Source organism: Rana temporaria, unplaced genomic scaffold (genome assembly GCF_905171775.1).
Source record: "Rana temporaria unplaced genomic scaffold, aRanTem1.1, whole genome shotgun sequence".
NCBI classification, from domain to species: Eukaryota; Metazoa; Chordata; class Amphibia; order Anura; family Ranidae; genus Rana; species Rana temporaria.
In genome coordinates, this window is record NW_024404550.1 from 72,970 (window position 1) to 97,804 (window position 24,835).

At 49.1% G+C, this 24,835-nt stretch overlaps 1 protein-coding gene across 2 annotated transcripts; it reads left to right on the plus strand.

The window, feature by feature from the left end:
- Positions 1 to 22,641: 22,641 nt before the first annotated feature.
- LOC120922180 lies at positions 22,642 to 24,835 on the plus strand. 2 transcript variants are annotated; one of them, XM_040334650.1, is made up of 2 exons: positions 22,642 to 23,723; positions 23,769 to 24,835. In XM_040334650.1, exons 1-2 carry the CDS (start codon positions 22,831 to 22,833, stop codon positions 24,706 to 24,708), a joined length of 1,833 nt encoding a protein of 610 aa, XP_040190584.1. In that variant the 5' UTR covers positions 22,642 to 22,830; the 3' UTR covers positions 24,709 to 24,835. The 2 variants fall into 2 exon arrangements, with proteins under 2 accessions (XP_040190584.1, XP_040190583.1); XM_040334649.1 differs by having other exon boundaries at positions 22,642 to 24,835.

Sequence of the window (24,835 nt, forward strand, 5' to 3'; positions counted from 1 at the left end):
CACCTTGGCTGACCTCGGAAAAACTTCCTACCCAAGATTTGCCGAAGTCAGTCGTGCTGTCCTCGGGCCTTTCTGTGCATTTCCGAACTGCGCTGATCAGCTTCGGCGCCCCCCCCCCCCCCCCACCTCCAGGCCAAAAGAGGTACTGCACACTGCTTTGGCCTGAATCCTGCTCGTTTGGTGAGACAACACAGCGCTCGTTTTGCGAAACACTCGTTAACCGCGTTACTCGAAATCCGAGGTTGCGCTGTACTGTATCTAAGCATATAAGCTCCGTTTCCTGCTAAAAATAACTGGAATGCGAAACTCCGGTGGGTGTAACAAGATGGCCGCTTGCCCCCTTCTCGGTGTAACATTACTATGGAGGAGTGCCGGGTGTAACAAGATGGCTGCTTGCCCCCCTTCTCGGTGTATCATTACTGTGGAGGAGTGCCGGGTGTAACAAGATGGCCGCTTGCCCCCTTCTCGGTGTATCATTACTGTGGAGAAGTGCGGGGTGTAGCATGATGGCCGCTTGCCCCCTTCTTGGTGTATCATTACTGTGGAGGAGTGCGGGGTGTAGCATGATGGCCGCTTGCCCCCCTTCTCGTTGTATCATTACTGGGGAGGAGTGCGGGGTGTAGCAAGATGGCCGCTTGCCCCCTTCTCGGTGTATCATTACTCTGCAGGAGTGCGGGGTGTAGCAAGATGGCGGAACGTCCCTTCCGGTACCAATTCTGATGGGTCGCCATACCTGACGGAACACCGGCCATACTGATTATGACAAAGCTGTGTCTTCCAGTCCGAGGATCCCGCTGGGTGACTCTCTCAGTTTGAGATTCTCTTGCGCCTGTTTTTGTTGTAAGGATCGATTTTCACGAAGCGTGAAATTATTATATATATTTTTTCTGTAAGCTAAAAAAAACTTTTTTTTCTTTTTTTTTCCTTTTGTGTTCTTTTGAATGGCAGGATTTCCAGTTCGATAAAACGAATGTATGTGTTGGGTTGGAGCCCTTTGGTATCTGAACGTTGGAATTAGGTTGCTATGCCGATGCAATTACGAGGACGCGTCTTATTTTTTTAGAACACATGCACTTTAATCCCCCACAGAGCAAAAATGAAAAAGCACTTTTTAGAATTGAATTTTTTTTCTTCCTTGCGTTTGAAAAACAAAAACTTTTCTCCGGTGACGTTGTTGATCATTTCTACTTTTATAAAACCAGAAGATAGGAGGAGGAAAAAGTAATTTACCATGAGATTACATTTTTACATTTTTCTAGCGCCGGATTTGAAATGATAGAAAGTCTGTTTTTCCCCCGGACCGCTCCTCGGTCTCCTCCTCTTCATCTAATGTCTCCAATGTATCTGTTTCTAAGCCGGGTCTTCCAGAACTTCTTCCATTTTTATATATTTGTGAAAATAAAAAAGCACAACTGATTATTATAGAATGTGCAGAATAAACATTGAATAGGATAGATGTGATGTATGCATTCTAGTTCTTTCTGGGGGGGGGGGGGGTGTAACTTTTGATGTGAGGAACTGGGAAAACGTATTGACTCGAGTATAAGCCGAGGGTGAGAATGCAGCAGCTACTGTAAGCAGAAAAGAGGGTCAACAATACCCATCTGCAGCCTCACTGTGCCCATCTGCAGCCTCACTGTCAGGGCCGTTGCGACAGGACAGGCAAACCAAGCAATTGCTTGGGGCCCCGAGCTGGCCTGCTGGGCCCCCCCCCTCGCAACTCGCTCGCTGCACGGGTGGAGGAAGGAGGATGAGGGAGGAGGAAGAACTAAGAAGTCATTTTCGGTAACGGCCCAACTTGGGGAAAAAAAAGTCACTTTCTTTCGGCAACTTGAAAAAACTCAGCAACACCCCTCCCCCCCCCCCCCCTGCTTCACTGTGCCCATCTGCACGCCTCACTGTGCCCGTCTGCACGCCTCACTGTGCCCGTCTGCACGCCTCACTGTGCCCGTCTGCACGCCTCACTGTGCCCGTCTGCACGCCTCACTGTGCCCATCTGCAGCCTGACCTCACGGTGCCCATTGCAGAATCTGATCTGTGTACCCGACTCCGTGACATATTCAGATGGCGGCCGTGCAGTTTTAAAAACTTGCGTTCCTCCTTGTGCTGTTCCGTGATAGGCGGAATACTCGGTTTCCCAGCAAACACTGTGTTCACGGAACAGCACAAGGAGGAGCGCAAGTTTTTAAAACTGCACGGCCGCCATCTGAATATGTCACAGAGTCGGGTACACAGATCGGATTCTGCAATGGGCACCGTGAGGCTGTAATGGTCACGGTGAGGTCAGGCGGCAATAGACATGCTCACTGGAATATAAGCAGAGGGGGTCATTTTCCTCCCCCCCAAAAAAAAGGGCAGAAAAACTCGGCTTATACTCGAGTATATACGGTGACAGGGATGGACTGGCCATTGGGACTACAGGGAGTTTCCCGGTGGGCCGGCTTCAGTGACAGCGGACCGCCGCCCCCCTCCGCTCCTCTGTCTCTCTCCCTCCCTTCCTGCAGCACTCACCGGGGGGGGGGGGAACAAAAAAGCAGAGGGGGGGGCGACAGAGGAGCATGGGGGAGGGGACAGACAGCTGACTCAACAGTTATGGCCTGGGAGTTTCTCACTTCTGTCTAATCTTGTCCCATAAGGGGGGGGGGCACCGAACTGATTCTTTGCCCCGGGAGAAATAATGTCTCGCTTCCCCACTGGTACTGCCTATAAGAGTACCAGTACCAGCCGCTCTACTCTAATAAAGTAGAACAGCTAGTGGCTAGTGAAGGGGGAGAGGGGGCTTGGGTGGCCGGGGGGGGGGGGGTGCAGGATTTGTCCGGCCGCCATGGGAAAGACATGTCAAAGTGGGGCCAGTCTGGATGAAGTCCAGGGCCACATTTTTGTCCCAGTCCAGCCCTGTACGGTAATATGTAATGTATTATTGGATATCTCTCTGCAGAGTAGTAAATATAAAGGTATAGCGCGCACCCCTAAAGTTGCCCCGAAATTCCTGTGGAAAAAAAGATTTTTGTATTTACAGTTTTGGTGTCTTGCGCGGCGTCCATCGGTGGCCTCGTCGGGTCTGGCGTCCGTCTGCGGCTTCGGGTGTCCTCTTCGTCGGGTCCGGCGTCCTTCTGCGGCGTCCTCCCCGCTCGTTTCCCGCACCGAGTTTGAATACTGCGCCGGCATATACCGAGCACAGTACACTCGGGCAGGCTCGGCTACTCTCGCGCTGACGTCCTGTACGTCCAGGACGTCAGCGCGAGAGGAGCCGAGACTGCCCGACGATACACGAGTGTACTGCGCTCGGTATATGCAGGCGCAGTATTCAAAATTGGCGCGGGTATCGGCGTATATCGCGCACCCACGATTTTGCCCTGATTTTCAGGGCAAAAAAGTGCGCGGTATACGCCGATAAATACGGTAACCAACTACAGTCGATGGTTCGGGAGCAGAATATCCAATCCGATTTGCCAATTTTCAGACAGAACTGTAATATATTCCACGCCGGCCGTACAAAAAACAACGTCTTCATTCATTGGAAGAACGTTTGTTGGATTTTCTGATCGTCGGCGGAGGTCAAATTGACTTTCATTTCCAACCTCGGTGACGGGAAGATTTAGAAATAATAGAAAACTTCTCGGCGATTTGCGTTTTTGCTTTTTTTTTTGGGGGGGGCAATTTGTTGCCGGGCAGATTTTAAAAAATAACACAAATTGCTGCAAAAACGCATTTCACGCTTTTCTGCAGCTTCTCCATTGAAGTCGATTGCACAAAAAAAAAAAAAACACCGTTTTGCGTTTTAAAAAAAGTCCCCGCCCCTTTCCAGATACGCAGCGGCTGTAAAAAGCGTGGATGGGAACGCGTCCCATAGGAAAACATGTATATGAACTGCAGTGTGTTTCTGCAAAAAGCACCAAAACACACAGAGGGGTGACCCAGGCCTGAGAGGTTTAGTAACATAAGGGGGGTAAAAAAAACTAAAATGAACTCTTTTATAGTGCAAAAAAAGCCGATAATCGCTACTATGAGGGGGTCATTTTTTTACTGTGGAAGTGATATTTACTAAGGTTGTCCCGATAACACTTTTTTTGCGACCGAGTACAAGTACCGATACTTTTTTTCAAGTACTCGCCGATACCGATTACCGATACTTTTTTTTAATGTTTTTTTTTACACAATTTTTATTTTAATTTTTTTCAGTGATTTTCTCTTATTTATTTTTTTGAAAGGGGGGGTAGTGGATTGTCAGTGTGTTTTTTTTTTTTCTTCTTGATTATTATTTACATTTTATTTTTTAAATTATTTATTACAATTTTTTTTTTTATAATCTCTCATAACAGCAGATGCAAGTTATGAGAGAACAAATCGATCAGCAGGCAGCGAAACTTGATGACATTGAGAATAGATTGCGCAGGAACAATATACGGATGGTAGGCCACCCGGAACAGTATGAGGGTACCAACCCAATATGCTTCCTCGAGGGGTGGTTTAGAGAGACTTTTGGGGAAAATGCCCTTTCACCCCTTTTTGGGATAGAGAGGGCTCATAGAGTCCCGTTTCGAGCCTTAAAGGACGGTCACCCTCCACCATTACTGCTGAAATTGCTCATCTACAATGACAAGGTGACACTATTGCAGAAGGCAAGAGAGAAAGGAGAAATCCACTACAAAGGAGCGCGCATTTCCTTGTACCCGGACTTTTCGCCTGAGCGCGCATTTCCTTGTACCCGGACTTTTCGCCTGAATTAAGTAAACGAAGAGCGGAGTTCACACCAGGTAAACGCAACCTCCTGAAAAGCAACATTACCTACGCACTACTGTATCCAGCGCGCTTGCGGATAATGACCTCAAATGGACCACAACTGTTTGATTCACCAAGAAAAGTAGCACAATGGCTTGAAGAATATGGACTACATACAGAACACAAGGACTGATAGAGGCCTAGAACTGTAGAGAAGAATGTGGAGAATAGGGGACATAGAGCCGAGTGGGGGGGAGGGGAGGGGATAAAATACTTTAAATTTAAATTGAGTGAAATGCATGAAGGGATGGAAAGAGAAATCTTTTCGATACACGATGTTTGAAATTGGTATTGAAACCAGCGCACCATATTTTTTCTTTTTTTGGGGGGGGCATGGGGGGGGGGAGAGCTCACACGGGAGTATAGATGAGTAGTGATGTGAAAGAGGGTATGAGAGTGGGAAGACAGATGGGGGTCACAAGCATAGCTCCCGGCAGAGGTGTATTTAGGTTTTGTGCTGCCCTAGGCCTGACTAAACTTGCGCACCCCCTAATTTAAATATGACCCACCCCTTCCTGTCAAAGCCACACCCCTTCTTCTTTAAGACCCGCCCTGTCATATTCATGGGAAGAGGACAGAGGGACGCCCTGGGAGAAGGACAGAGGGTTGCCGTGGGTGACGGACAGAGGGACGCCGTGGGAAAAGGACAGAGGGACGCCGTGGGAAGAGGACAGAGGGACACCGTAGGAAGAGGACAGAGGGACACCGTGGGAAGAGGACAGAGGGACACCGTGGGAAGAGGACAGAGGGACACTGTGGGAAAAGAATGCCGTGGGAAGAGGACAGAGAGGGACATTGTGGTGGTCAATAAGGCCTAGAGAATAGCAGTTAGGCACTTCCTAATGGCTCAGTCCCTGGGAATAGTAATGGATAATGGCCAACAGGCCCTCTTACCAGACCCAGCGAAATCGCAAACGGCCGGCCGCCCCCTGCAAAGTGTCGGCCTAGGCCAGAATACATCCCTGGCTCCCGGGGTAAGCCTAGAAAAGCAAGGGAAAAAGGGGGGGGCAGGGTGGGGAGGAAGGGAGGGGGGGTTTGTTAAAGGATGGGGGGGAGGGAATGATACAAACACATAAAAATTTGATTAACACACTTAATAATGCACCAAATAATGCACTTAACCACTTACCCCCCGGACCATATTGCTGCCCAAAGACCAGAGCACTTTTTGCGATTCGGGACTGCGTCGCTTTACCAGACAATTGCGCGGGCGTGCGACGTGGCTCCCAAACAAAACTGGCGTCCTTTTTTTCCCCACAAATAGAGCTTTCTTTTGGTGGTATTTGATCACCTCGGCGGTTTTTATTTTTTGCGCTATAAACAAAAATAGAACGACAATTTTGAAAAAAATGAATATTTTTTACATTTTGCTATAATAAATATCCCCCAAAAATATATAAAAAAACATTTTTTTTCCTCAGTTTAGGCCGATACGTTTTCTTCTACATATTTTTCGTAAAAAAAAATCGCAATAAGCGTTTATTGATTGGTTTGCACAAAAGTTATAGCGGGATAGTTTTATGGCATTTTTATTAATATTTTTTTTACTAGTAATGGCGGCGATCAGCGATTTTTTTTTTCGGTACTGCGACATTATGGCGGACACTTTTGACACATTTTTGGGACCATTGGCATTTTTATAGCGATCAGTGCTATAAAAATGCATTGGATTACTATAAAAATGCCACTGGCAGTGAAGGGGTTAACACTAGGGGGCGGGGAAGGGGTTAAGTATGCCTGGGTGTGTTCTTACGGGGGGGGTGGCCTCACTAGGGGAAACACTGATCCTCTGTTTATACATTGTATGAACCGAAGATCAGCATTTCCCCTGCTGACAGGACCGGGAGCTGTGTGTTTACACCCACAGCTCCCGGTCCCCGCTCTGTACCGAGCGATCGCGTGTGCCCGGCGGCGATCGCGCCCGCCGGGCACACGCACGGGAGTCGGGGGCGAGCGGGGGGCCCGCGCGCCCCTAGTGAGGACGTCATACTACGTGCTTTCGCCCAGCCGAGCCACATTGTCGACGTATAACGGCGGTGGCCGGTCGGCAAGTGGTTAAAGAACAAGGAAGAGGGAAGGGGAAATGTAAGAAGGTTGAGAGAGGCATATATGTTTTGAAAAGAGCACTTAAATTTAGGTACACTTTGGATATGTTCCTTCTCCACTTCTTCTTTTTCTTTTTTTTTGGTTGTTGTTCTCTTTATCTTTCAGACCCGGGGAGGGGCGGGGTGGGGCCAGGAGGAGGAGAGAGCCTTCCTGGCTCCTCCTCCCTGGCCTCCCCCTCCCTGTGGTAATACCAGTGGCCTGCCCAGTAGGAAATGGCCCTTAGGGGCTATCCGGTTGCCCCATTTGGAGGTTTTTTTTCCCCTCCAAATCTATTTATTGGCAATAATCTGGTTATATATTTTTTCTTTTTAAGCATGATGTGGGGTTATAGTGTACCTATGTTTATGAGGCAGCTCTGGAGGTAGGAGGCTGAAAACACTTAAAGCGGATCTCCCACGGCTTAATCGGTTTTTTTTTTTATTGCCTATTCAAATCTGTATTAGCACTGCTGTGCTAAACTCACGTTTCCGGTTTTCGACCGCCCCTCCGCTGTTATTTCATCCACAATAAAAACTTTTATTCCCGTTTTCGTCCCGTGGCCATCTTGGCTTTGGGCGCTCGATTCCAACAAGGAGCTACTTCCTGTTTGCGGTGGATGCTGTCCCAGCATCCACCGCTCGATCTCGTGCATGCGCACTGGCGAATGTGCCCGGCGGCGTGAGCGTCTCTGTTGTCATGGCAACGGCAGGCGTATGAATGAAAAGTTCCCGCCCCGTTGTGATGATAACAGAGCCTTGTGTAACACAGCCACAGTAAACAGGAGAAGTTTAAAACGCCCGCCCCTTCCTTTGTTTACATCCGCTTCACTTCCTCCAAAATGAAGTTGCGCGATGTTTGATAACAGCAGAATATTACGAGCTCTGACAATAGCTCCCAGCAGGCACAGCGCGGCGCAGGAAACGCCAGAAAACCCGTCTAAAACCTTGAGGGGGGGCAGACCGGAACCAAGGCTGAAATATAAGGTACACATTTGATAATTAAAATGTAAATAGACGATTCAGGGTTAGTTTGGAGCGGTAGTAATATGGAGGTATAGTGTAAATGAGGGTGGAGATCCGCTTTAAGATTGGCTCCTGGAATGTGCGGGGGATGGGAGATCCGGTCAAAAGAGCCGCAATTTTCTCCATGATGGATGGACATGGAGCGGAATTAATTTGCCTGCAAGAGACCCACCTAACGAATGAAACAAAATCAAAATTAATAAATAGAAAATATCAATATCAGTATCACTCCTCGTATTCGAGGGGGGTGAGTATAATGGTTAAAAAAGGGGTGTCTTTTGCATGCAAGGAACTTAAGGTAGATGGATTGGGCCGATATATCTTTCTTCATTGCTTAATAGAGGATTCTCCGTATGTACTGGCCAACATCTACATTCCACCACCCTTCAAGATGGAGGTCCTGTATAAGCTAATAGAATTTGTAACAAATAAGGATAATATCCCATAATAGCAGTTGGGGACTTCAACGTCACACTGAATAGAATAAGAGATAGGTTCCCACCGGGTGGCCGGGGAGACAGTAGGGGGGAGGGTTACTTTAACCAATTTCTAGAGGAAGTCGGGTGTGACGGTATTGGTATGATATCCCCGTCAAGTCCCTTCTTCCCATAACAGAACATCACAGAATCATCCACACATGAGCCAAGGCTGAATGCTGGAACCAGAGAGACTTTAATGGTTTCTTCTCAGCTTTATATACAGTACCAGGCATTAAAGCAACCATGAGATCTCCACCCCCCCTAATCACACACTAAGGCTAATTACTAAAACATTCTAGACAGGTCGGCCTATAATTATCATGTCTAATCACTGCACATTCCTTAATTAATGGCATCAAACAAACCACCTTCACACACTGAGTTTCCTAGGCAGACGTTTCGTCTCCGCATGCAGCTTGACACCTCTTCACACCTCTGAGCATCAATAGGTTTTAGACAGTGTTATCACACAATTAAAGGCCTTTCAAAAGCTAGCCTTATTTAACATATTAACAGTCTTCACAGAGAGATGAGTCACACATGAAATCACCTTTTCATCCAACACACATTAACCAAGCAGGGAGAATTTAAACTGAAGCATCCTTCACAGTTGGGTGGCGTGATATTTGGAGAACAAGATACCCAGAGGTACGACAATATTCCTGTTTATCAAGCACATACTCCACCCTGTCCAGGATAGATATGGCCCTTGGTAATGATGCGAGTGTACAGCTGGTGGATGAGATAACCAATTACCCAAGAGGGCTGTCGGACCACTCTCCGCTGGTGCTGTCCCTGATTATAGGGAGGAAACGCCCCGTAAATAACTGGAAAATAAGTCCATTTTGGCTGGAACTCATGGAAGATCCAGAGGAGGTAGAAACGAGGTTGATAGAATTTATAGACTTTAATTCAGGGACAGCACCAGCGGAGGTGGTATGGGATGCATTGAAGGCTTTTCTCAGAGGGCTACTGATCCAACATGTAGCCAAGATTAAGAAAAACTTGAAGGCCTGGGAAGTAAAAATCAGGGAAGAAGCCTTGGAAGCAGAAAAACAGTTTATAGAGGACCCCTCTCCGACTAAACACAAATACTGGCTCGAGAAACAGCAGGAGTATAAGATGGTAATAAACAGAAAGGTCGAGAACAAGCAATTATTTCAGAGTCAGAGTGCATTTGCGGAAGGGGAAAGTGTAGGGCATACATTGGCATTATTAACTAGAACAAATTCGGCACCTTCTAATGTCCCTGCAATCAGGGTAGTGGGGGGGGGGGGGATATCCTCCCAGACGCCAGTGATACTGGATACTTTTAAGGTATTTTACCAGGAATTATATAGAACAAAAAAAAGGGGCGAGACAACAGGTATAAAAAATTTCTTAAGAGGAATGGAAATGCCAGTACTACAAGAAGTAGATAGAAAGAAAATAGAAGCCCCAATAACCCTAGAAGAGTTACAACAGGCCCTGGGTGGAATGACTAACCAGAAGTCCCCTGGACCAGACGGGCTACCGGCAGAAATTTATAAAAAATACAGGAAGGTACTGCTCCCGGAGCTCCTTAAGGTGCTAAACGGGGCTCTAGAAAAGGGTAGGCTGCCGGTGCATTGCCACGAAATGAGATTTGCCAACGGATGAGATGGTCCGCCTCCATCACATCCTATTGGCTCACTCCTGTCACGTGACATATTTAAACGTCAAGTATCGACGCGAACATCAGTCTCAGCTAGGCTATCATAGGGAGAGGATCTCCTCTCCCTGTGATAGCTGAAGATGCACGGAGCTCACATGGCCTCTGTGGCCCGATTCCGAGAGCGGAATCTGGCCACAGAAGCTCATACATTTACTAGGCTAATAAATGTTCTCATTCATTACAATGTCACTTCGGGATCTACAGCGATATCGGGATCCCTCTGCCCGATAGCGCTGTCATGCCTCCCCGCGAGCGCGATAGATCCACAGCGCTATCGGGATCCCAATGCCCGATAGCGCTGTCAGCGTGCCTCCCGCCAGTGCTAACTACACCCCGCGCCCGCAGCTCTACTCCCCGTCCTCCGTTAAGGCTCAGGGAACGGGGAACAGAAAGTAGAGCATCAGGTGCAGGTAAAGTAGTAGTGCGCAGGCGCAGCACTACGCAAATAGCTCCGTGCACCAGCTCCGTGCAGCTTCAGCTATCACAGGGAGAGGAGATCCTCTCCCTATGATAGCCTAGCTGAGACTGATGTTCGCGTCGATACTTGACGTTTAAATATGTCACGTGACAGGAGTGAGCCAATAGGATGTGATGGAGGCGGACCATCTCATCCGATGGCAAATCTCATTTCGTGGCAATGCACCGGCGTCAATGTCAGAAGCTATTATAATTGTTCTGCAGAAGGAAGGGAAAGACGTATTAGACACAGCCTCGTATAGACCAATATCTTTACTGTGTTCAGACGTCAAGCTATTGGCTAGGGTGCTGGCAGCCAGGATAAATAAACATATACAGAGGGCGTGACCGGAAGCCGACTCGGATGCCAGCCTAGCCTTGCAGCTCTCTCCCAGCCCTCAGCATCTAGGCACTTTTGGGGACTTTCCACCCTTCAAATATGGGCCGCTCCAGGGCGACCAGATCCTCCACGACCAGGGGATCATCCCAGCCCCCTCCGGGAACCTCCATGGATCTCAGGGCGTTTTTCACACAGCACGGGCCCCAGCAGACCAGGGACTCCAAGATGGCGCCGGACGCGGCCGCCATGCGTTCCCCCCCCCCCCCGCGGCTCTCTCACTCCATCCCGGCGCTGCTCCGGACACCCGAAGATCGGAGGGACACCCCGCAGACGATCGGGAGCGGGCGCCGCTGGTCGGGTGAGCAAACACCCCCTGCCTGGCCCCCACGCACTACGGAGGCCTCACAGTCTGCCTCGAGGGCCGCCGCCATCTTGGGACACCCGGAGCATTACACACAGTGCTCCGAGGCCTATCCCCAACTGCTCAGGACTGCCTCGGACCCAGCCATCAGCGGGCTGGGATACAGCTCCCCGGAGTCTACAGGGGGAGCGGAGGATTTCCCTGCACTGCCCAGCCCGATCCACCCTGGCTCCCATCCATGTGCTCCAACCGGAGCAGGCCGGAACAACAGCCCCAGGGAACAGCCAGCAGGCACACCATCCATCCCTGAGCAACAGCACACACAGCACCCAGGACCCCTCATCCAGGCTGCATCCCACCCAGGGCCACCAGCATCCTATGCCCAGATCACTGAGCCACAGAACCCTGGACCCCTCATCCGGGCTGCACCCCACCCAGGGCCACCTGCATCCTATGCCCAGATAACTGAGCCGCAGCACACGCAGCTCCCTGGACCCCTCATCCAGGCTCCACCCCATCCAGGGCCACCTGCCTCTTATGCCCATAGGACATGCCCCCCTGCCCCCTCCTTAGTTCGGGACAGGGAGGGGGAGGCCTCCCAGCCCCAGCAGGCCCAGTCCAGGGGCACACAGGAAGCCTGGGGATCCGAGAGCTCCATGTGGGGGCCATCACAGCGGGCTCAGGCACACCCTCCCCCGCACCCCCACCTGCCTCCACTACCGCTGGATACTGCTCCGAACCAACCCATCCCACCACAATGGCTTGTATACCCGCAAGCAATGCCTACTAAGGAGGACTTTCGACAGCTTATACTTGATGTGAAATCCACTTGCAGAACCGAGATCCAAAACCTCCAATCGGGCCTTAAACATCTGGCTGACCGAGTGGAAATGGCGGAGGAGGAAATTCAGGAAACCAAATTGGCAATTCACAGAACACAAACGCAAAGTACGGAGCATCGTACTCTCCTCAGAGACATGCAGCGCCATTTAGAAGACCTGGACAACAGGGGGCGCAGGAACAACATTCGCGTTCGGGGGATACCAGAAACGGAGGGCCCGGAAGATGTCCACTCCACCTTACACACCCTATTCAATAACCTAATCGGGGAGCCCCCGACCAAGCCCATAGACATGGACCGAGCTCACCGGGCGTTACGCCCCAAAGGGGCCAACTCCAAACCAAGAGACATAATTTGCAGGCTAAGCTCTTATCCCTTGAAGGAGGAAATAATGCGCCAGGCCCGCCTGGCCCGGAGGGTGACCCTGGATGAGGTCCCCGTACAGCTTTTCCCCGATCTTTCGTGGATCACATTACAGAAGCGCAGACTACTACAGCCGTTACTACGCACCCTGCAGGAAGAAAATATACCGTACCGATGGGGCTTTCCGTTCAGCCTTACAGCGACTACAAAGGGCAAGTCAGCAGTCCTGAGATACCCAGAGGACCTGCAAGCATTTTGTGATCTCCTGGACATTCGTACACCTCAGTTGCCAGATTGGGATCTCGTGGCCACGCCACCCCCGCCACCCATAGTGTGGCAGAAGGTCTCATCGTCCAAACGCCCCAAAGCCTCGGAGGGATCCAAGCGGAGCCCACACGGACAGCATAGGAAGAACTGACCCGACCCTCCTGGCACGGGCCCCTACACAAAAGACACTCTGATGTGTTTCGCCTACCAGGGCCCCCGCCCTGGAAGCCCATCTAGTAGCAAAACCCACTCCCCATGCCCTAGCAGTTAGTTTAGCTTAGCATAAAGGGCAAGTCTCGGCCGAGACTTCAGAGAGAGCCCCCTCATGTCCCCTCCTCCCCCACATGTCTTTAGTTAGACTCCAGATTTTTTGGACTTTAATTTTGGCGGTCTTGTTGTTTGACGTGACCGCTTCAGGGTTCCCGTGGGCTCCCCTGGCGCGGTCCCTAGGGGCCGGGCTGGAGGGGCCCACGGGAAGCCGTTCAGACCTGGGCCAGTTGGCCCCAACAGGTCGCGACTTACAGTTATTGGTTTGTAATCATTGCCTTACACTAATGTTTTTCTTTCTCTTTCTATCTCTTCCTTTTTCCAGACTCCTCTCTCCCCCCCTCATCCCTCATCACCATGTGGCTCTGCTCAGCACTTCTGGAATAATCGTGGATCTCCTCCTGCGGTGTCTGGCTCCCGACCTTTGGCGCCTGATTCTTCTCCATCCACATCAGATAAGTACAGCTCCCTTCGACACCACACATCCTCATGGCTAAGGTACTATCCCTAAATGTACACGGATTGAATTCCAATAGAAAACGGCATCTGTCTCTGAGGGAGTTTAGGCAGTCGGGGGCGGATGTAATTATGGTCCAGGAAACACATCTAGATAAAGGGGGCTCCTTTGCTTTTGCAACACGGTACTACTCACAGGTGTACCTTTCCTCAGGGCCCCACAAAAAGGCCGGCGTGGCCATACTCATTAAGAAAGGGTCACCCTTTGTCAGCTCCCACCACTATAGTGATCCACAAGGTCATTACATCATCCTCCAGGGCTCGTGGCAGGGTCAAGAGGTGACCTTCTGCCCCATCTACGCCCCAAATGCACGCCAGCTCGGGTTCCTGTCCAAGGTGTATGCGCGCCTCTTCCGCACAGAGCATGGGATCCTAGTGATCGGGGGGGGACTTTAACCTTATCCAATCGGCCACTTTAGATCGCCATGTGGTGAGCCCCAGGGCACCTTCGGATCGAATACTCAGGGACTCGAGGCTGTTCCGACAACTTTCCAGACGCTATGCACTTTTTGATGCCTGGCGTGCTCTCCATCCTGGCGATCGTCAGTACACGTTCTACTCGGCCCCCCACCACACACACTCCCGAATCGATTATTTCTTTGTAAACAATTCTACCCTACGGCTGGTCAAGGCAGTGCAGATACAATCGATCTCCTGGTCTGACCATGCCCCAGTCCTGTTAACTCTGGCAATAGGCCCCCCAGCCCCCAGACCCTGCACCTGGCGCCTGAACACATTTCTCCTTCAGCACCTTCCTTCTAAAATGGAACTGGAATCCACCTTGAGGAATTACTTCGAGGAAAACGATACTCCCGATATAACCCTACCCACACTGTGGGAGGCCCACAAGGCGGTGCTGAGGGGGAAGTGTATAGGCCTGTCCTCAGCCATGAAAAAAAACGCTCAGGCACTGAAACAGCGTACAGAGGCAGAACTTGAGATCTTGGAGCGACGGTTGCAACTGTCTCCTACGGTAACGCTTCTAAAAAAGATCTCCACACTGAGGGCAACTCTAGGTGAGATAGCGCTGGGTAAGGTGGAGAAGGCACTGCTTAGGATTAGACAATTGTTTTACGATAAGGGTAACAAGGCCCACTCCCTCCTGGCCAGGAAGCTCCGTGACAGCGCACAAGCCGCGACCCCGCATCAGGTCAAGAATAGGACAGGAGACCTGGTTTCCCATCCTAAGGACGTAGTCCACTCTTTTGCGGAATTCTACACAACCCTGTACAATAACCCGGACATCCCCAGTAATCCACCATCCCCTGAACTCGCTCAGCGTATGGCGTGTTATCTGGAGCAGAGTGGTGTCTCCAGACTCAAACCCTCGGATCTAGCCCCACTGAACGAACCGATCACAGTGGAGGAACTAGAACAGACCATTAAATCATTACCCTCACACAAAGCCCCGGGACCCGACGGTTTCCCCTATGAGTACTACAAAACATTCCTCCCCTTGCTACTACCTCGCATGTGTAAATTGTTCAATGCATTTCTTGGGGATACATCTGTCCCCGGGGACATGCAACGCTCCTTCATCACGGTGATTCCAAAGCCGGATAAGGACCCCTCCTTATGCGCTAACTACAGGCCCATCGCCCTCCTAAATTCGGACTTAAAGATTTTCACTAAATTGCTATCCATCCGACTGAACTCGGTCCTACCCGCCCTTATACACAAGGACCAAGTGGGTTTTGTCCCCCTTCGTCAAGCAGGGGACAATACTAGGAAAATAATTGACCTGGTAGAGGTGGCGAATAGGGAGGGTCAAAGGTCCATATTATTGGGCCTAGATGCCGAGAAGGCCTTTGACCGCTTGGGGTGGCCCTTTCTCTTCGCTACGCTCCGCCATGTGGGCTTTAGAGGGCCATTCCTGCGGGCCATCCAGCACCTTTACTCCGACCCATCCTCCCAAGTCAAGACCCCCTTTGCCCTCTCACCCGCGTTCCCGGTAACTAATGGCACTAGGCAGGGGTGCCCTCTGTCCCCCCTGCTGTTCGCGCTCTGTGTGGAACCCCTGGCCGCAACCATCCGTCAAAACCCAGATATTAGAGGGATTTTAGTTAGAGACCAAGAGTTCAAAATCTCGCTATTTGCAGACGATATCATCCTCACGCTCACCCAACCTAGAATCTCCCTCCCGAATCTACATGTGGAGCTTGATCGCTTTGGAGCGCTCTCAGGCTACAAAATAAACGCGTCCAAATCAGAAGCGCTCCCAATTAACATCCCCGACGGGGAGGTGGCTCATCTACGATCCAATTTTTCTTATAGCTGGAAAGCCTCCTCGTTGAAGTACCTGGGAATCCACATTACCCCCTCCTACACCACCCTCTATCAGCAGAACTCCCCCCCCCCTTTTCAGCAACATTAGGGCCCTTATACAACGATGGAGAAAGCACCACATCTCCCTATTGGGAAGAATAGCAGCAGTAAAAATGGCGATTCTCCCAAAAATACTCTACCTGTTCCAAACCCTGCCCATCCCAGTACCCTACGCCCATTTGAGAAAACTCCAAACGGACTTGCTCCAGTTTACCTGGAATTATAAGCGTCATAGAATCCCCCGATCGGTGTTGCTGGCGGCGAGGTCGGAAGGGGGTTTGGCTTATCCAGACCTAGTTAAGTACTACCAAGCGGCCCAGCTGAAGGCAGTAGCCTCCTGGTTCACATTACGCTCCTACAATAAATGGACGCAAATAGAGAAGCTGTGGCTAGCCCCGGTACATCCAAATAACCTGTTATGGAATGCGAAGGGGGAGGTGGACCCGGGCCGCATGTTAGGTCCTATGACCCAGCTCAGACGCACGTGGCGAAAATTGAAACACCAACACAAGCTAGCCTCAGACAGCTCCCTCTTGACCTCTTTCACCGGCAACCCCGAAATCCCAGATAGTCTCACCCACAGAATGTCAGCCCCATGGACAACGAGGAACCTCTTTCATTATGGGAACCTAGTAGACCCCCTGACCCGTAAAATACGCACATTCGAGGACATACATGCCAAGCATGACATGCCGCGCCAGGAGTTCTATGGATATCTCCAGATACGCCACTATGCACTGACGTTCGCTCCAAACTTGCAGTTCTCCCCCCCAACGGCTTTTGAAAGGCTGATATTGGCGGGGACAGTGCAGAGGGGCTTGATCTCTAATATATATAAAATATTGAACTCTCGGCCAACGGACACTGGGAGCAAACATGCATATATGCTTCGGTGGGAAAAGGCCCTAGGCGAGGAGATCTCCATGGAACACTGGCGGACGATCTGGTCCCAGGCAGCAAAAAGCTCGATCTGCACTCTCTACAAGGAGAACATATACAAAATCCTCTACTTCTGGTACATGACACCGGATGTTCTCCATGCCATCTACCCGAACACTTCAGATCGCTGCTGGCACTGTCAGCAGGACAAAGAACGCTTATCCATGTATACTGGAGTTGCCCACTGATCGTCCCCTTTTGGAACTCGGTCCAGCAATTATTGGACCGACTTCTAGACAGGACGATCCCCCTGACTCCGAAGGTTTATCTGCTAGGATTCCCCCCACCAAACATCCCAGTACCCTACAAGAAATTGACCAGGCATGTCCTTACAGCAGCGCGCTGTCTGGTCGCTTTGCACTGGAAGCGTTCTGCCCCTCCCCCCCCTGAGGCCCTATATGCCAGAATAAAAGATGTGGAAATGATGGAGAAGATGACGGCCAGAATGCTAGACAGACTGGAGGCCCACGACAAGGTCTGGGAGCTTTGGCACCGCCGAGGGGAGATAACCTGATCAGGTACTTGAGCCGCACGGATGATTTCCCTCCCCATTTCCTTACCCTCCACTCCCCCTTCTCCCTCCCCCTTCTTCTTCTTTTTACAGTCTCTTATCTTTCCTTCTTTTTGTTTTTTTCTTTTTTTTCTCTCTGCCTCTTCTTTTCATCTCCTGTGAACCCACTGGTGATACGAAAATGTTCACTAGTATGACACTGCACTGAAAGGTTTGCCTAGTTCATAGCACTTAACTAGCTTTTGTAGCTGATACTCGGTACGAAAAGTTTGCTACTACATGAGTGGACACATAACTGGTTGAGTAAACTATTAGACATTATCCAGTATGTTAATGACCATTCCTCTAGATATTGTTATCGAGATTGATCCTACGTGTATTAAAAATTTTCTGAATAAAACTGTTATTGATAAAAAAAAAAAAAAAAACATATACAGCATCTCATTCACCCAGACCAATCAGGTTTTATACCAAATAGATCCACCAGTGTCAATATTAGAAGATTATATTTGAACTTGCAAACGCCAATTGTGAATGCGGGGGATGAAGCCATTTTGACTCTGGATGCCACCAAGGCATTTGATAGCCTTGAGTGGGATTACCTTTGGTATGTCCTGGAAAAATTTGGATTTAGCCCCACCTTCATTGGTTGGATAAGAACTATGTATAATGCCCCAAGCGCAAAAATAAAAATTAACAATGAATACTCGCGATCGTTCAAGCTGGAAAGGGGAACAACACAGGGGTGCCCCCTGTCGCCTCTCCTTTTTGCCCTAGCAATCGAGCCGCTGGCCATTGCGATTAGAGGAAATAAAGACATACAGGGCTTCCAAAGAGGAGCAGGAGAGGAAAAAAACCGCACTTTATGCCGATGACATCCTGCTCTTCTTGGGGGACTGTACAAAGTCCCTAAAATCGGCACTAGAAACAGTGGAGGCATTTGGGTTAATATCGGGGCTAGTGATCAACTGGGAAAAGTCTGCACTTTTGCCAATAAATCCAGCAGGTAACAGGACAGGTGAAGTAATTCCCCAACTGAAAATAGTGGAAAAAATTGAATATCTAGGCGTAGTTGTGGCAAGGGACCCAGAACAGTACATTAAAAACAACTTAGAGCCCCTTTTGAAAAAATTCAAACGGAAAGCGGACATCTGGGGTAGACTCCCTCTGTCGATAGCGGGATGGAGTAATCTTATAAAAATGATCTGGATGCCGCAACTACTGTACGTACTCCATAATTCACCGGTATGGATAGGAAAGGCCTGGTTTAAAAAAATTTAAACCCTTTTTAGGGAATTGGTCTGGAAGAAGGGGACAGCAAGGATCAGCCTTCAGACGTTACAGGCCCCAACCAAAAAGGGAGGGCTGGCGATCCCCCATCCTCATAGCTACGTCCTAGCGGCCCAATTACAGCATCTTGACATACAAATTGTGGCCAGTGATGCTCTTAACCCCACGGCAGCCCACCTTCTTTCCTGCTGCCTCTCATCTATCCAGACATGGATGAAGGACAATCATTTGGCCCTGAACGTATCCAAAACTGAGGTACTTCTTACAGGTCCAACACAAAGTTTAAACCTGCTTGCAGAGTGGCCCGTATCAATGGGCCCGTGCCCCACTCCATCCAGCCAAGTAAGAAACCTGGGTGTCATATTTGACAATAAACTTTCATGGATTCCACAGGTGAGGAATTGTACCAAGAATGCCCTTTACTATCTTCGGATGCTGCGACGGGTAAAACATCTGCTCAAACACACAGAAATACACTAGTACAGGCCTTAGTCATCTCACGTCTTGACTTTTGCAATGTGGTATACCTTGGACTCCCTATTAAATGGCTCTCCAAGCTGCAGCTGGTACAGAACCAGGCAGCTAGGTTGATTACGGGGACCTCAAGATGGTACCATATATCACCCGTTCTCAGACTACTTCATTGGCTCCCATGCGCAAGGAGGATCGAATTCAAGGCTTTGTGTGTTATGTTCAGGGCCTTCAAACAACATGGCCCACTGTTCATTAATAACATGGCCATACATTACCACCCCCCCCCCCAGGGCACTGAGATCGGCCGATCAGGACTTTGCTGTCATCCCTCTAGTAAGGTTGATTTCCTTCGGTGGCCGATCCTTCAGAGCCAGAGCCGCCTCGCTTTGGAACCTTCTCCCGTTGCCTTTGAGGAAGTCCACTGTTCTTATTACCTTCAGAAAGGCTCTGAAAACCTTCCTCTTTGGGGCAAGTTGATTATGACCACGCCTATTAAACTGACCTGGCCCCTCCTCCCCTCACCCTATGTCCCCCTCACTCCAAACCCCCTTGCTACCGTTTGTTTTTATTGTTGATATTTTATATGGTTTCTCTTTTTTCTCTTATGTACACGAGCCATCAGTTCGTCTACGAAGTCTTTTTTCTTTTTTTTCTTGGATTGCTTTTTGGTCCAGAATAGACCAGCGGACCTCCTTCCAGCGCTTAGACACACCCTTCAGGGTGTATGTGGCGCTGTAAAGAAATATTAAAATCAATCAATCAATCTGGGGGGATGTGGCATAGAAGGAGGAGGGAGTGCTAGCGGGAAGATGATGCTAACGGGGTCCCCACATAAGTCCATGATAGAAACGCTAGAGTTCGACTCTTTCCCGGTTATGAATACAACTTTGAGATTGATTTAAAAAACCTGGCAGGCAAGTAAGGCGGCGCTGGGGTATAAGGGCTTCACAGAGTATTCCCCACTTTGGGATAACAACAATTTGCAGGAGATTGTAAGGATGGGTAAATTGAAAGAGTGGGAAAGGTTGGGAATAACTAGAATAGACCAACTCTACTCAGGTGAGACACTGAAATCATTCGCAGTATTGAAGGAAGAATATGCCTTACCAAACTCTCTATTTTATACTTACTTGCAGGTAAGACATGCCTTACAGGCGCAATTTAAGACGGGCCTGGTAAGAGGACAAAAAATCCCCAAACTTCAACGCCTAATTAGAGTGGAGAGCTCCAAGGGAATTATTTCAGATTTGTATGCAAAGATAAGTGAGGGGTTTTTAGCGGGAGCAAGACTGGAAAAAAACAAACAGAGTTGGGAGGTGGATGTAGGCCAAATCACAACTGCACAGGTGGGAACAGATTCTTGCCGCAGGGAACTTGGTGTCACTTGCCCCGTCGCAAAAAGTCTCTCATCTATTTTTATTTTATAGAGCCTACTATACGCCAAAGAGGCTATATAAATTCGGCCGGAAAGCAGATGATAAATGCCCCAGATGCCAAACCACAGGCGACCTAATACACATGATGTGGAGGTGCCCAAAACTACACAAGTACTGGAGTAAAGTAATTGAGATCATAAACACCACTTATGGGATGGATTTGGAGCTGGAGGCATTGGGCCGGATTCAGTAACAATTGCTCTTTTTTTACGGAGGCGCAGGGCAACGTTTTTGCCCTGCGCCCCCGCAATTTTTTTGCGCTGCCCTCGATTCACGGAGCAGAAGCTCCGTAAATTGCGCGGGCGCGCCGGCAAAATGCCCGGCGTAAGCGCGCGCAATTTAAATGATCCCGTAGGGGGCGGGAATCATTTAAATTAGGCACGTTCCCACGCCGATCGTAGAGCGCATGCTCCGTCGGGAAACTTTCCCGACGTGCATTGCGGCAAATGACGTCGCAAGGACGTCGTTTGCTTCAAAGTGAACGTGAATGGCGTCCAGCGCCATTCACGATTCACTTACGCAAACTACGTAAATTTCAAATTTCGCGACGCGGGAACGACTGGTATACGTAACATTGGCTGCCCCTGCTAATAGCAGGGGCAGCCTTACGCGAAAACCGCCGTACGGAAACGACGTAAATTGCGTACGCAGGGCTCGCGCAACGTTGTGAATCGGTGTTGGTATGCAATTTGCATACTATACGCTGAGCACAACGGGAACGCCACCTAGCGGCCATCGCAAGAATGCAGCCTAAGATATGCGGGCATAAGAGCCTTATGCCGCGAAGATTTTAGGCTGCAGTCGGTGTAACGAGGTTCCTGAATCAGGGGCATTCGTAACGCCGGGGCAAGTAAGCAATTGCGCTGCGTAACCTATGGTTGCGCGGGCGCAAGTGCTTCTTGAATCTGGGCCATTGTTGATTTATGGTTTTGGGAGCACATTACTCTGCATCAGAGCTTTCTCTGTGTTTTTCTTACACTATTTAATTCCGTCTGGAAGCTGTTATTGGCTGACGTAATTTTTTTTTTTTTTATATATATATATATCACATGTATTTTGTAATTGCTCATCTATTAACTAATTAGTTATCCTTTTAGCAAATAGTTATTATCTCTGCTATATCTATAAAGGTCTTCATATTCCTTTTCACCAGCGCCCCCTACCTATCACCAATGTGGGAGCCCTGGTTGAGAAGAATGGGCTGTCCACCATAAGTAGAGAAGGGGAATAAAGAAGGACCAGCGGGGCAAGCTACGAGATAAGCGGAGAGGTAACAGAGAATGGGATTAGAACCCCCCGGGTGTTAAAAATGTATCTCAAAGGCAATGTGCTAATAGTAAAATGTAGTTTAAAGGTGTAGGTGTGTATGTGGGAAATAAACTAGAAGGGGGGAGGGAAGGGATATGGGTAAAGGGAAGAACATTGGGAGTAACAATGAAGTGAATTAGGTAAGGATATAGGTTATACAAAATGTTTTTGTACCTTCAAGGTATGGAATGGAAAGAACAAAGAATATCTGAACCTTAAAGATAGGAGGGAGGCGGGGGTTGGGAACGGGACAAATGGATATTTTTTTAGTCTATGCAATTAATCTTTTGAATGCACATACAATGTATGCACTGTAAAACATGGATACGTAACTTTTTGTACTTGAATGGAAATAATAAAATAAAAAAAAAGCATTAAAAAAAAAAAAACAAGGTCTCGGGTGTGAATGGGGAGCAGGTGTGATAAATTTGGTGTTATCGCTCTCACTCTCTCATACTGGTCACTGGAAGGACAACATGGCCCCTCATGGCAAAGAACTCTCTGAGGATCTGATATAAAGAATTGTGTCTCTACATAAAGATGGCCGAGGATATAAGAAGATCGCAGAGACCCTGAAACTGATCTGCAGCACGGGTGGCCGGGACCATCCAGCGGTATAACATAGAAGGTGAGGTCACGTGATCAGCGTCATCTCCAGAGGTCTTCTTTGGGAAATAGATGCATGAGTGCTGCCAGCATTGCTGCAGAGGGTGAAGGGGTGGGGGAGGGGTCAGCCTGTCAGCGCTCAGACCATACGCCGCACAAGAGAAAAAAGAAAACATGTTCTAATTTTTTCCAGCTGGGATTCCCGGAGGTTTTCGTGTCGGGAAAACTGCGATGGAGCATTCACATGGCCGGGATTCCTGACAGGAGAAATGGTCATGTGTACGAGGCATAACAGTCACCACAGCATGTGACGGAACACGCCTGTGTATGGAAACGTCATTTCATCTCATAGACATTCACATACTTCCTTCAGAAAAAAGTTGCCAGACCAGTTCAGCCCAACCCTGTGCAGAAAAATGTGAGACGTGTCCTCTGGTTTCCTTCCACTTTCATTCTTCTGCTGTCAGCGATGGCGTCTGCTGATGTGAGACGGGAGCTGGTCTGTTCCATCTGTCTGGAGATCTATAAAGATCCCGTAATGCTGAGCTGTGGACACAACTTCTGCCGGGTCTGTATTGATCGTTTGTTGGATACACAGGAGGGGTCTGGAGGTTATTCCTGTCCTCAGTGCAGGAAAAGGTCTATGGGTCGTCCTACGCCGCAGAGGAACATAACGTTGTGTAACATAGTGGAGACTTTACGATCTACTCATCCCGATCAGAAGACTGGAATCTTCTGCACTTACTGCTATCACTCTCCGGTACCGGCTGTTAAATCCTGTGTGCTCTGTGAAGCTTCTCTGTGTGATAATCACCTGAGAGTCCACAGCAAGTCGCCAGAACACGTCCTGACAGATCCCACAACTTCCATGGAGAACAGAAAATGCTCCATTCATAGAGAACTTCTCAAATATTACTGCACTGAGGACTCCTCCTGTATCTGTGTGTCCTGCCGGCTGGACGGAGACCACCAGGGACACCAGGTGGAGACTCTGGATGAGGCCTCTGAGAATAAAAAACAGAAACTGAGGAATGTTCTGCAGAAACTGATGACGGAGAGAGAGGAGACGGAGAAAAGAGTCCAGAGTCTGCAGGAACACAAGAGGAACGTCCTAGAAAAATCAGCCGGTCTAACAAAGAGAGTCACTGCTCTGTTCATAGAGCTCAGGAGACATCTGGAGGACCTGGAGAAGAGAGTGCTGAGGAACATCTCCAGCCAGGAAGAGCGCCTCTCATTGTCTGATCTGATCCACCAGCTGGAGACAAAGAAGGAGGATCTGTCCAGGAAGATGGGGGACATCGAGGAGCTGTGTAACATGAAGGACCCACTGACTGTCCTACAGGTACCAGACACAGGGGACTTGTATGATACTGAGGATGGAGATAAGGAACCAGACACAGGGGACAGGTGTGATACTGAGGATGGAGCTAAGGAACCAGACACAGGGGACTTGTGTGATACTGAGGATGGAGATAAGGAACCAGACACAGGTGACTTGTGTGATACTGAGGATGGAGATAAGGAACCAGACACAGGGGACTTGTGTGATACTGAGGATGGAGATAAGGAACCAGACACAGGGGACTTGTGTGATGCTGAGGATGGAGATAAGGAACCAGACACAGGGGACTTGTGTGATGCTGAGGATGGAGATAAGGAACCAGACACAGGGGACTTGTGTGATGCTGAGGATGGAGATGAGGACAGGGTGGGACATGATGGAGGGGATCTGGACGTGTCTGGAATCTTGCAGACATTACACACGTTATCTGATATGATAAAAGGGGGAAATGTTTGCTTCTATGCACAGGAATCTTCAGACATATTATTGGATGTGAACACGGCTCATAATAATCTACAGATATCAGATGACATGAAAACTGTATCCTGGTCCGATATAAAGCAGAATCGTCCAGAAACACCGGAGAGATTCCAGTGGTGGTGCCAGATATTAAGCAGTCAGAGTTTTTCCTCGGGACGACATTACTGGGAAGTGGATGTCGGCGAGTCGGAACATTACAGAGTCGGGATGTGTTATCCCAGTATAGAGAGGAGAGTAGACCAGTCAGGGATTGGAAATAATAAGAAGTCCTGGGGTTTGTGCAGGTATAGCGGTGGGTATTCTCTAATACATAATAATAAACAGGTAAGAATATCTCCCAATCTCTCCAGTAACAGAGTCAGGATAGATCTGGATTATGAGGCCGGGCAGATCTCCTTTTATGATCTGTGTGACCCGATCCGACATCTCCACACCTTCGCCACCACCTTCACTGAGCCCCTCCATGCTGGGCTATGTGTAGAGAATGGTCATATAAAGATCCCTGGGGGGTCGGGAGACGTGTAAAACGATCATATTACAGGAAATCTGAGATGAATCTGGTGAGAAATTAGAATCTGGCTCATAGGATGCATTAAGGTGGAAAAACACAAACCTTTACAACCTCCTTTTCTTCTAATTTTAATGAGTGGCC

Coding starts and splice junctions, on each gene's coding strand:
- LOC120922180 (XM_040334649.1), top strand. CDS start 22,831: ATGGCGTCTGCTGATGTGAGACGGGAGCTGGTCTGTTCCATCTGTCTG.